The 13423-nt window shown below is 36.6% G+C and overlaps 2 protein-coding genes across 3 annotated transcripts; both read right to left on the reverse strand.

Moving 5' to 3' along the window:
- Positions 1-9887: 9887 nt before the first annotated feature.
- Positions 9888-13305, reverse strand: LOC142523039 (3-deoxy-manno-octulosonate cytidylyltransferase, mitochondrial-like). Of its 2 annotated transcripts, none has more exons than XM_075626679.1 (9): positions 13106-13305; positions 11603-11828; positions 11481-11526; positions 11282-11368; positions 11070-11194; positions 10590-10729; positions 10445-10496; positions 10236-10346; positions 9888-10130 (listed from the first exon to the last, which is right to left on the reverse strand). In XM_075626679.1, exons 2-9 carry the CDS (start codon positions 11825-11827, stop codon positions 10038-10040), a joined length of 879 nt encoding a protein of 292 aa, XP_075482794.1. In that variant the 5' UTR covers position 11828; positions 13106-13305; the 3' UTR covers positions 9888-10037. The 2 variants fall into 2 exon arrangements, with proteins under 2 accessions (XP_075482794.1, XP_075482793.1); XM_075626678.1 differs by lacking the exon at positions 13106-13305 and adding an exon at positions 12254-12448.
- LOC142523041 (thioredoxin M-type, chloroplastic-like) lies at positions 12275-12610 on the reverse strand. Its single transcript, XM_075626681.1, is given in 3 exon segments — positions 12275-12405; positions 12408-12535; positions 12594-12610. Coding segments are annotated over 3 exon segments (276 nt in total).
- Positions 13306-13423: the final 118 nt, after the last annotated feature.

Here is a 13423-nt window from a genome sequence, read left to right on the forward strand (position 1 = left end):
CTACTATGGGAGAGGAGAGTAGGCAAGGAGAAATTGTTATACATAAATTCGTTGAGCAACGAAATACTTCATTTGTTCAATTATACCCAATTGTTGTTCTTGAGAATCAATTGAAATTCCTTGAATTGCGCGAAAAAGAAATTAAAATGACCGAAAGAAAGAGAGAACAAATGAGTGAGATGGCCATAGAAAAGAAAAAAAAAAAGAGAAAAGAAAAAGAAAGAGAGGCCAAAGGAAAAGAAAAGAAAAATAAATTAAAGGCCCAAAAGAGTGAAAATAGTGAGGTGGAGAGTTGCTTATTCTTGCATAAACCATTTCATGTACCTTTTGTAATAGCCAAGCCTGGTGTACGGTACGATTTAAGTTTTCGTATGTTTATGGATTATTTGGTTTAGATGTTAAGAGTTGTGATTATGGGTTATAGTATTGTTGGTTATAATTTTTTTGTGGTGTTGTTGATATTAGTTGATGTGTAGTTGTATTGTATCAGCGTTGCGATTCGATCTTTGTTGCGTTGAGTTGGTTGTTGGATACAGAGGTGACCGCACCCGCGGTCAAGAAGGCACCGCACCCGCGGTCTCATGCTTCAGAATTTCGGTTGTTTTCCCGTAGCCTCAGCGCACCCGCGGTGCAAGGTGTAGCGCACCTGCGGTGTTCGGGCAGAGACCAGAGCGCACCCGCGGTCCTTTGTGGAGCGCACCCGCGGTCGTCAATTGTGGAATTTTTGGATGAGGTGCCGAAGGCATAGCGCACCCGCGGTGCAAGGGCTAGCGCACCCGCGGTCTGTGAATAGTGAAAGCGTGTTTTCGAGATTTAAGTGATATAAGGCATGAGTTGGTTCACTTTTTCTCATTCTTTTCCCTTCATTCTCGATTTATGCTCTTGGGGAGACAGGGTTTCTTCATTTCTTTCTTCCCTTTCTTTGATTCAAGCTTGTTGTTGGTTATTTGTGTTGAGAGCAAGGTTATTTTGGGTTCAAGGAGCTAAGGTAAGCTTATGGGTTTGTTTATTTCTTGATTATGGTGTTGGGAGAAATCATGGGTTTGGTGATTATGTTGGTTTTATGGATTTATTGATACGGGTTTATGATTATTGAGTTGATAATGATGCAATATATGGTTTATTGTTGTAGGAATTCAACCAAAGGTTTAGAACCAAGGTTCCAAGTGGTAGTAAGTGGAATTTCATTCCTTGTGCTCACATGATAGTATATGTATTGTGTTTCAATGGTTTTAACATGTTATTCCCTTCCATTTGATTCATATTATGTATTGATATACTTGATTGTATATTAGAGGCAATTGAATGTCTCAATTGTGTAAAAGGGAATGCAATAGATAGAGTATGCAAAGTGTTTGATAAAATGCCCAAGAGAGAGTTCTAATGTTTTATGGATTGATAGATACATAGTCAGAGATTGCATGCAATTAGTTGATCAACGACCATATGCTTATATCCCTCAGAGTTATCGATCTATATCGATGGGATATAGGTACAGGAGACAAAGATACTATATAGATATCAATCCAACAGAGAAAAGAGAAATACCATCTTATTGTTATATTATGCTATGTTATTCATGTTTCAAGAGTTGATGGTATTTAATGATTTCAAAGCCATGTTTTACAGATTTTACAGAGTATGATATATGTATCCATTGCTATGTAAGAGTTCCACTTGCTGAGTTTTATACTCATTTCAGTTATTTCATGTGATGCAGATAAGAGCGATGGGCCGGGACGTTGATTGTGGGCTGGAGTCATATGCATGTAGAGAAGGAAGGAAGAAGATATTTTGATGGCATTTTTGGACATGATCATACAAATGATATTTTGTATTTTGGTTGTATCATTTCCTTGATCATGTATATACATTTGTTTGTAAAGATTTTATGTCAAGAACTTTTTATCCTTCCTCCTTCAAGAAAATTTTTAATTCCGCTGTTATTTTATTAAAACCGGTCAGGGGTTTCACACCTTTGTACAAAGTGGTTTATTGTTATGGTGATGATATAGTCGGTTCAATCCCGAGCATTGCTATTTCTTATTTGCAGGTTCTTGGGGTTGTCATGCCAAGGAGACAATTGAGTCTTACTAAAAAGAGAACCCAAGGGTCCGAGCCTCGAGAATACAATTACCATCGCGATGAGGTAAGGTTAGTTGCCAACACAACAACCATGAGGTATGACTTTCGTCCTTATCTTAATTCTTTGATTTATCATTTTCCAAAGCTTGGAGAATGTGTTGCAAATGTGGTGGTTAAGGGGTCGGATGTAAATTTATCCTTATTCCTAGATTGTTATGAATTTGAGACCATGGATGAATTGCATGTACCTACTATGAATTTTGATGTCTCACTATTTACTAAGTTGATGAGGTTTGCTTGCTACAATGGTTTATTTATATTAGACTTAGATTTTTGTGATGACATGAGATATTGCATCGATAGTACATGGGACATGTCCTATTTCCGTGATTTATATTTGATTGGTGATGGTTGTGAAGATTACATGGATAATACATTTAGTGTGCTCTATTTGCATGATTTATGTTGGTTTGATGATGGTTTTGAGAGGTGCAAGGATGAACATGATTATTTCTTTGTTCATGATGAATACATGTTTAAAAAGAATGAATTTTTCATCCTATGCCCATTACATGAGTTGTTGCTTGATATTGAGGCACATGACATGTGTTTAATTGGTAGCCATGAAGTAACTAGAGCCATAGATATGATGCATAAATTTTTACTATTGTTGCTTATGAGGAGATATATTGAGTGGAATTGTGAAACATGCATTGCACGTAAGAATTTTTATGATCATAATGAATACAATTTTAAGGAGGATAAATTGTTTATTCTAAATTCATTGCATGAGTTACGCGCTGGTGATGCATATAGTGGTGTCTTTATCTTTGATAAAATGCATGATTATATGTGTTTGTTGCATATGAAGAGGTATGTTAAGAGGTGTAGTGAAGGGTACATTGGATATGGGGAAAGGGCATCTAAGTTTGATTCTTATGTGTTGCATCAATTATATCATTTTCCTAGTGGACTATGGTCGTACACGTGTATGGATTTCACTTGTGTGTTAACTAGGTCTAAGAAGGGGAGAAATCTGATCTTTGTGATAGTTAATGATATCTTTTCATTTGGTGTCACTCGTCAATTGGTGTATGTTGAGGTTGATACATTGACAGTGAAGGCAACCATGGAGTTAGGGCTCAAAGCATTGAAGGAGCACGTGGGCAATAGCACCTACAAACTTGAACCTGAAGGTAAGCATGTTGGTCATATAAATTTTGTTATTACTAACTTGCTTCGTTTTTGTGTAGGTAGACAAGATTTGAGGAAAAATCTTTTTGAAGAAAGGGAGTATGATACGAATCTGACCGAGCGTGGCGTGCAAATGATTGGAAGGAGATTTAGAGAGCGTCGTTGTTTCGGACCTTCAAGCTCAATAATGATGAATCAAGCATATCCAAACAAGTGGTGGAGTTCAAAAATTAATATAATGAAGGATTCCCGAACAACTAAGCATATGAGTGAAAAATGGCTCAAGAGAAGAAGCGCAGCAGCACGCGCTAGCGCAGATGTGTAGAAGCAGCAGCACGCGCTAGCGCAGATGTCCAGAAGCAGTGCAGCAGCGCGCGCTAGCGCAGAGCAGAACTGCACGCGCGGCAGCGCCAGAAGCAGCACCGCGCGCGCGCGGCAGCGCCACATCCGACGCGGGCGCGCGCCTCGGGCTGGAACAATGCAGAATCTCGCGCGCGCGGCAGCGCCACATCCAACGCGGGCGCGCGCCTCGGGCTGGAACAATGCAGAATCTCGCGCGCCACCGCGCGAGATTCCGCGCAACCGCGCGACCTTCCGTGTAGAATTTGTTTACAACTTCCTTTATGACTTTTTACACTACTTTTTCATGTTTTATTGATTATAAAATGATTGTAAAGGACCATGAACGAACCAATTCAGATTGATATCAAATATATTGAGGTTTTCTCTCAAATTTGCAAGGCATTTTGCTTTGTTCTTCACAAAATCAAACTTATCAAAGATTGCATCTTTGTGGCGTTTGTCAATTGTTTTCGCACGGATTGTCAAAAACAAGTTCTTTGAAGGTTCGTATGAAATTCGATTGTTATTATCGTTGATATTTGTTGCTAAGTGTTAATTGCTTAGAGGTGAATATCACAAATCGTTACTTGTTTTAAAAGATCGGGACAACATAATCGATCCTTGTTCGTTATTGAATTGAGGGCGCGATTCTAATTAATCGTGTTTGCTTTCATTCGTACGAGGATTCGCATCAAATGGTCATGTATAGGGTTGTGTCACAGCCAAATTCTGCAGCTCAGTCTTCAAGCCTCAAGTCTGTAAGCTTATATGTTTTAAATGTTTTGAAAGTTTCAATGCTACCACCTGCATGTTTACATGATATACGTTTTACAGTACATTTTTATCTGTTGTTATGTTTTGAGATTAGATGGTCTAAAATTTTTAGGCATGTTACGACATGAAATGAGAAATTATATGATTTTCATGCATGCTGGCTTTGTGGTGGAATTTGACTTGATTAAGAATTTGAATGTTGGGCGTTATGAGAGGTTGAAAATGATTTGACTATATTAATTTTTGGGTTAGTAGTATTAATGTTCTACTTATGTGTCATAAGCTAATCTTGAAAATTTTGAATGTTTTTGGGACTTGTAGATTTTTTAAGAAAATACTGATGGTTCGTGGTTACTAGTTGAGTTAATTTTCGAGAAATTCATATAAATAATAATGACTCGAAGGCTACGACAATATGTAGAAGTATAAAAATGTATAACTTGGGATTTTAAGCATTTATGAGAATGTAAGATTGGTTAAGGGAATTGATTTTGAGTTTAATAAGCTTAAGATTATTGAACTTTATGATACGAAAAACCTGTAAAAATGTAATTAGGAACGCCATAACTTATGTGTAATTGTGAAATTTTTGAGATTAAGGACAAATTGGATAAATTTCGAGGAAATTAAGAATTTATTTTGCAATTTTTAAGAAATTTGAGGACTAATTTAGCAGTAAGTGAGAATCAAATGATTTAAATGACAAGAATTTTTGATGATTTATGTTTTAAGAGATATTTAGTACCTTGAAACATTTGGGTTATAATAAGGAATGGTAATCGAGGGCATTGTAGAATGAATCAATATTGGGCTTGAAAATATAAGCGTGAATTGAATAATGCTGTGAAAAGTTAAGAATTTAGAATGACGACAATTTAAGGTGAAGTTGATTAACTAGCTAAGTTATAAGAGTAGACATTGAGTTAACAATTGTTTGGAAATTTAAGTTTGATGTGTCATAAGTTTTAGTCATGATTTTAACAGTTAGGACTATACTTTTGTTGAAATTTGATTTTTCGAGAAAGTTGGGTATGATTGAGGGTTGGGTTGCTCGGTAAACACATGTAAGAATTGAGGTAGGAACCTTGTCTTGAGGAGTTTTTGTAAGTCATTAAGAAATTTGTGAATAAGTGAATATGTGTGTTGAAATTATGTTATCCAAAACTATTTGGGTTGCGTAAGTTTGAATTTCAAGTTTATGAAATAAGTATTTATACGAAAATTTTGGGTAAAATAAAAACAAAAGGGAATTAGTTGTGTGCAACATAAGTTGCCAATGAACGAATATTAAGGTTTTTATCGAGTAAGAAATCTAAAATCTTGACATGAGGATTCTAGAACTCTATGGGCTATAAGTAAAGTTGATTTATTAGAGTTAGTCCAACATTAATATGAAATAACTTAGTAAGTTTTATATGCTAGAATTAATTAAGCATTGAGAATACGTAAGAATGCGACATTCGTTTCAATGAGGAAAGTCCAAGGTCTTAGGTCTCAATTTTATTATAATTAAGAAGATAATAGTTTAAGCATGTAATTGATGTTAGAAGAGTTTCATTATTTAGGAAGGAGATCGATAAGATATATTTTGGGTTTTATGGATTATCACTATTTGAGTTTAAGATTTGCAACGATTTTATATTTGGGATGTACATGTAAATAATTAAGTTAGGTAAGTTGGTGCGTAAGATAAAGATTCGATTCAAGGATATTAGGCTAATATTATTATAGGGTTGTGGTGAGGTTTAACTTTTAAATGTAATACCAAGGATAGAAGTCGATCAGTAAATTTTGGTGCTAAGATTTCTTAGGTTGAACTGCATAAATACAAATGTATAAGTATAGTATAAGAAAACTAAGGTGCAATAAGTTTGGACATCTATTTCTAGTACGAGGAATTGCGAGAAAGTCAGAAATTCGAGGACGTAGAAAAAATAAAACTAAGTCACCATAAGTTGTTTTAAGTTGTGATTCGCAAACGAGGATTTTAGTAGGCAAAATAATTAGGATCGAGGAGATATAAGAACAGTTTAACACTTATTTTATCAGAGTAGCAGCGGAAATGTGGATTATTGGGATACTAGAATTAAGAGTCTAAACTTTTTGTTTATCAAGGAGAGCGAATTTCGGAGACGAAATTCAATTTAAGGGAGATAGATTGTAACGTCTCGAAAATTTGAAGGTTCACGTGAACCACATGCATGCAAGTTATTAAATTTCCTTGGTATTTTATTAAATTTTTTAAATCATTAAATTCATTTTATTTCATTAATTTGTTTTAATTCATGATTTATTTAAAGTTTCATGCATTAGGATTTTTAGTTGCATTTCGCGCTCGAACGAGGAACGGAGATTTATCAGAAAAATTATTTTATGCAGGAATTAATTTTTTTTAATCAATATGGAGTGTTTTTAAGTGTATTTTTCAAAAATGAGCTTTATCGGGTATTTTTACCCGCAAGATTTTATTTTTATCCGTTACGCAAATTTTAACGATTTGGGGACTTTTTGAGGGCATGGGCAATATTTTCAAAAACGTACTTAAACGAAATATTTTCCGGGAGTGTGTTTGAGCTTGATGGACCTCTTTTTAAACTTAATGGGCTCACAAGCATTTTAATCATTTTAAAAGTTAACTAAAGGCCCATTATTAAATTATTATATCATCCTAAGCTAGTGTAATTAACCTTAATCCCCACCCATAAGCTTCCAGCCGCCCACCTCACCATTAACCTCTCCTTTAACGTGAATTTCTGCAGCAAAGTGCAGCAAACTCTCTGCCATTGCTATTTCTTCAAGAAAAGATTCACCCCGTCTCTCCGGTTCGCGTCCCGCGTATCATTCTTCGAGTTTCAATCACGTTCTTGGTTAAGGCACGCCATGTATCTTTATTTTTGCATCATTTATGCTATTATACGCTGTTACGTGTGTGTTTGCATAAGAAAGACGTTTAAATCCTTTGTTGTATCGGTTATACATTGTTTATCATGAAATATGCATGTTCTTGCTTGCAACTCACGATTTTCATGGCTTTTATGCAAAGGGCTGTCATGGATGCGTGTTTATAGGCTGGTAACGTTATGAACTAAGGTAGAAAGGAGCTGGAGTTGGCTAAGTGTCGAGCACATTGAGGGATGATCGATGTTTAGTGCATATTGGCTCGGGCGGACGAGATCGAAGGTTGTGGGTTGCAAGGTCGTGCATGTCTTGTTTCCAGCCAAGGAGCTGACCCTCTTGGGTCGTGACAAGGCTGGTAGGGAACCAGGAATGGCTTGTCATAGTCTAGGAGTCGGCCGAAGGGGGTTAGATCGAGGGAGGGTTCAAGCTTGTGCGGCACGGCTCCTAGTTTAGAGCATGAGGCTGATTTTTTGGGCAGCAGGTTCCGCTAGGGTGGTTATTCTCAAAATGTGTTCATTATATGATTTATGGCACTCTTGTGTTATCTTTGATTCGATAGCAAATTCGTAATTTTATGATAAGAAATGAGGGAGATATGATATTTATCGTAAACTTGCGTAAGCTTTGGAATTTCTGTGTCTCAAAACCCGTCACCCTCAGTTATTTAAAGTTTTGCGACTTATTGGTTGGTTTTCTGGAAATGTGTTTAACATATGATTTGTAGAACTCTCTGTTATCTTCGATTCGATAGTAAATATGTAATTTTCTGATAAGAAATGAGAGAAATATGATTTTTATCGTAAAATCCTTCAAGTTGTGAAAATTGTGTGCATACGCTGGATATTTCCAGCAACCTTTGGGCTTGTTCCGTGGGTCGTAAATGGTATCGAATGGGTTGTTTATAGGCTGATCATCTAGGTTTAAGTCACGATTTAAGTTGAGAAAATTTTGGTTAAGTTTCGGTTTGATTCAGACTAAAACCGAGACTCCGTTCCAAGTTGAAACTCCTAGCACACTCTCGCTTAAAGGCCGCAACATCACAATCCGCATAATATTTAACGTCTCTTATGCCAAGACTACAAACACAATATTTAATGTTTTTGTGTGAAGACTCACTAAACTAAACTTTGAAGTTCAACTTTCTTGTATATGTGTGAGTGATTGTGTGTGAGCAATTTATCCTTTAAAGTGTACATCTCAAATATATTCTCACACAAGAGCTCGTGCTCTCAACTAGCAGATTTCTTCATGCTAACTGCCCATACTTTGATTCCCTTCAAAAGCTCTTGTTTGATATTCAAGATGTTGTATTTATAGGCTTCAACAATGATATATATGTTAGACACAAGAATATGATTGTTTGGAAAGTTTCTGTACCGTTTTTGAAATTGTAACGGTCAAATTCGCCTTGCTGCACATTTTCCCAAGCTTAAACTGGTTGTTCAGCGGTTGGTCAACAGTTCAAACTGGTCAATGGTTAAACTGGTCAGCGGTTGAACTGGTCAGCGGTTGAAAAAAGTTCAGCGGTTGAAATTGGTCAGCGGTTGAAACTGGTCAGCGGTTCAAACTGGTCATTGGTTCAATCTGGTCAGCATCTCAACCGTAGCTCAACTGGTGTGCTGTGTAGAACCAGTAGTTTCATCGCCATTTATCAGCATCTTAAGCTTCGATTCAGACTTTGACTTTTGAAGATGATTTTTAGATCATCATCTTATCTTTTCACCGCATACTAAATCGCTTCGTTCCAATAACCGAGCTGAGATATATGGTCAAAATATCACAGCTGCTCATACCTAACTGATTGCTGTTTTCGTGTAATCAGTTTGACTATTTAGTGAACGATTTGACCTAGATAACAAACGATTTTTCCAACTGATATGGAATACGACTTGTTCGAAATTGCGTTTCTGATCAGTCAGTTTGGCGGATTGTCATTTGCATCATCCAGTTGGGAGATATCATCAAAATACCGAAACTGGCCAAAAATTCAGTTTGGCTAAATTCAGTTTCAGTTTGCTTCTTGTGTTTGCAACTTCACACATGAGTAAATATGTTTGAAATATAATAACAAGTTTTGTTAACATCAAAATCAAGATTACGAATATGAAATGTTCCAACATATTTAATTCTCAGAATTAATATAGATAATAAAATAATTTTTAGGTAAAGAAATGAAGTAACATGTAACTATGTAAGACTATAAAACTCTCAAATTTCGTATTTATTATTTTAAATATTTCATTAAAATTATTATTTATTTACCTGGACTTTTTGCTAATTTTAAATTTGTTGACATTTTATTATTCACGAATTTATAAATATATGAGATTTTTGAATATTTAACAGCCTAACAATAATTTAAGCTTGTAGCTATTTTTATCTAAGAAAGTGCCTATTGTTTGTATGTAAGAAAGTGCCTATTGTTTTGTTTGTATGTAAATTAACTGTAACTGTTAAACTTCTTCACTCTTTTTCCAATTTGCGCCTGCCTGAGCTATTGTATGGATTTCAAACAATCTCGATTTTTTTTTTTATGTAAATCTGGTAAATATAAATTTCATTATCAAAATAATTCAAGCATATACTCCACACTATACAATCAATGACAGACTGCCATTTAAATAAGAATTAAAAGATTACAGAGAGAAGCCAAGCCACTCGGTTGAAAAGCATACAAAAATGAGGCCATGAAGGCTACAAGGTGCAACCATAAGGACTCGTTTGATTTGTACGTGATTATGCAGCTAAGGCAGGTTTCTTTCGCGCATGTAATGCTCTATTTTCTCCACATCTTCCGGGACATCAACACCGTGAGATTCGTGGTCGACTTTTATCACCTGTGCATCAAGAAAAAGTGACATGACTATGCACCTAGTAAATAGATTTACCTGTTGTAAATTAAGAATCTAGAAGGGTAACAGGGGTTAAAAGTCGTATGGCACCTTCATTTTGTATCCATTTTCAAGGACCTTCAGCTGCTCAAGATCTTCTTCCAGTTGAAGTGGGGTTGGAGGCAGCTCGGGATATATCTTGAGAAATTTAGCATCAAAGCTCTGAACAAATATCAACACCATAGCATCTTATAATCTGTTTTGTATAGAATACATGAAGACATAGATATATATGCAGCGTAATGATACAATTTTGATACCTGAATCCCCAGATGAAGCAAATATGGAAATCGAGGGTTAACTTTTCCAGACCTGTGATAAATTAGGTAAATCACAATCCACTTTTCCCATGTCACCTGTGAGATATAATAATGCATAGAGGATGAGAGTCCTAGAAGAACCAACTTGTTAAATGGTACGAGTCCTCGTGAGAAATATATTGCATAGCCACGATTATCTACAACACATTTGACACGATTTGGATCAAATGCATCTTCAGGTTTCAAAGAAGTAACTGCAGTGCTGAAGACCGCATCTGGGGCAGCCTACATGGACCACAACTTATGAGTGACCGGCAAAGTCATGGTACACATAACATAAACATCTAACTTTGGAAGAGATCTAACCAATGAATTCATCCTAAAACATTTGAAGTCAATAATTTCACTTGAAAATTTTAAATCAATCCACCCATTTGTAGCTTATCTACATAACACCAAACTCCATAATGCTTCGGTAACTCCTTCGAAATTCGATCTCGTGGGGGTAGTAAATATTTTCGTATAAAGAGATTCAACTCCGAACATGAAAAAGGAACACAAGGTTCTTTGCAGTTTGAACATCTCATTATAAAAGAGAGATTGCTAGTGAATTTTGCATTATTACCTGCAGGGCCTTGACGATGCCATCTATTATTTCAGGATCTATGAGTGGTTCGTCTCCTTGAATATTGACGACAACGTCATACTTCTTTCCAATCTTTTGGAGCGCTTCATTACAACGTTCAGTGCCTATGCATTTCCAATTATAACTTGATAAATCAAATCTATAACCAAAGCTAGTGTTCGAGAGAGAGCAGAAAATACTAATTCTTGTACCATTTCGACATGATTCAGAGGTCATTACCACATCAGCACCAAATCCTCTACAACATTCAGCAATATTTTCATCATCTGTCGCCACAACTGGTCAATTGACGAACCCCCAAGTCACCCATAACCAAACCAAATACTTGAGTGAATAAAAAATTCTTATCTTTGAACAGGTCGATATAGAGCTAAATCAATCAATTCTTACCTACATGATCCAATGTTGTTGCCAATTTTGCTCTTTCCCATGTTCTCTGGAAAAAGACAATAATTACAGATCAATTGATCCACAATGAGCGACCAAAATTAAATTGCACAGTAAAAAAGCACCTGAATCATGGGCTTGCCAAGGATTTGAACGAGGGGCTTGCCTTGGAAGCGAGTGGAAGCATATCGAGCAGGTATAATCCCGATGACCCGGCTCCGGAAACTTATTAGTTGGCGATGATATGCAAGGGCTCCAAGGCCCACTGCAACCGCTGCACCCGCAGCCAGGCAATGAATAACCCAAGACTTGGTGGAGCTAGAGCTTGGTGATGAATCGGAGATCAGCATCCTAAACATTGTAAGATATTATGAGATGAAAGAGGGACAGATGGCTCAGAGTTATGTCATGTGATAAAAAATATAGCATAGTTTTGCCCATAGCAAATACTAAAGAAAAAACTTTCAATGCTTAACCGCCATTTATTATTAGGAGAAAATATAAAAGAGTAATCTTTGATAAGCATAGAACTGTATCTATTGTCATTGCTGGCGAGGGTAATATACAAAATAAGAACCGACAAGGAAGACTCAACGAAGCAACATTGAAGTTACAAATAGTTTAATAATTAACATAATATTGTAGAAAACATGGCATTTAGTGGATCAACTATGCATGGAGTTGTCAAGTTTATTACAGCAATTGTTCAGCGTGTTAAATGAAAAGAAGTAAATATGAAAGAGGTTGCTTCAATGAGAGCACGCTCATAATATTACAGTTTTACACAAATCCTTCTATCAGATCGTTAGAGTTGTCTCTGGAACTGCACCAAAGACAGCATCTTTCTTCATTCCATTCTTGAAGAATAAGACAGTCGAAATACTTCGGATTCCATATTTGGTTGGGATTGAAGGGCTGCTGTCTGTTTTAACTTGTAGAATCTGAATTTTCCAGTATAGTCATTGGCAAGTTTCTCTAAAAATTCAACCAACAGAGTGAGATCAGATCGAGTACAAGGACGGAAGAAACGGACAATATAAGTGAGAGGGGACGAGGCACTGAATGGTGATAGAGATTGATGATAAGATACAACAAAATCAAGCGTATGTTACTCACCCAAGCACTCTTCTCATAAACACAACCGCTAGGAGTGCTAACGCATCAATCGCAGCTCCTGCTGAGGAAAAGTTACTGAAATCACTGAATGATCCGGTCCGGGTATAGCAATAACCAAATGGGATTCATTGTACAGTGGATCCGCAGCATTTAAACAAAAAAAACAATTTTTCATTGTCGATATTTCATTTCCAAGATCCTACAGCTACAAGTATCATACTTAAAAAGCTTCAAACTAAATCAGTCTGGCATTCTAATTCCGTAGCTCTCGTCTGACAAAAATGACATAAAAAAAATTAAACTACCGCATATCAATTTTGCTAACATAATTGAAATAAACACATTCTCCCTGTTACACCATCAAAAATAACAATCAATTGAACTTTATCACACACTACTAAGTTTCAGTAGTACTAAATCAACCGATGCATACCAGAAGTAAAACCTCATCCACACCATAATAACAGCAAAACGTATCACTCATACACGAGGAAAAGAACCAGAATTCTAACCTAAAAAAGCCGTCTCACAGAGGACTCAACCACCGCCAACGAGCGAGCAGACCGGATCTTAAGACCTCTGAATCCAGAGAATAGGAACACAGAGCGGCGAAATGCGGCGGATCCGGCAACCGGAGCCAAGGAAGCTGAATGTAGTGCTGAGGCGCGTGGGACAGCTAGATTTCCAGCAAAGCAGCAGCGAAGAGAAGCCACAGAGAGAACGATGTCCACGCAGCTTAAGTGGATCACGTGTGCTTTTCAGCTATTGGGCTAGGCCTACTATATTCTATTGGGCCCTTTGGCATATGTCCGTTTTAGCTATACAGCTGG

Source organism: Primulina tabacum, chromosome 13, assembly GCF_025594145.1.
Source record: "Primulina tabacum isolate GXHZ01 chromosome 13, ASM2559414v2, whole genome shotgun sequence".
NCBI classification, from domain to species: domain Eukaryota; kingdom Viridiplantae; phylum Streptophyta; class Magnoliopsida; order Lamiales; family Gesneriaceae; genus Primulina; species Primulina tabacum.

What these genes read in the sequence shown, in the direction of transcription:
- LOC142523039 (XM_075626679.1), bottom strand. Translation starts at nt 11,827, where the DNA reads ATGCTGATCTCCGATTCATCACCAAGCTCTAGCTCCACCAAGTCTTGG. An exon ending in TTGGCAAGCCCATGATTCAG is followed by an intron (nt 11,527 to 11,602) that starts GTGCTTTTTTAC and finishes GTCTTTTTCCAG; the next exon opens with AGAACATGGGAAAGAGCAAA. An exon ending in CTCTGAATCATGTCGAAATG is followed by an intron (nt 11,195 to 11,281) that starts GTACAAGAATTA and finishes GGAAATGCATAG; the next exon opens with GCACTGAACGTTGTAATGAA.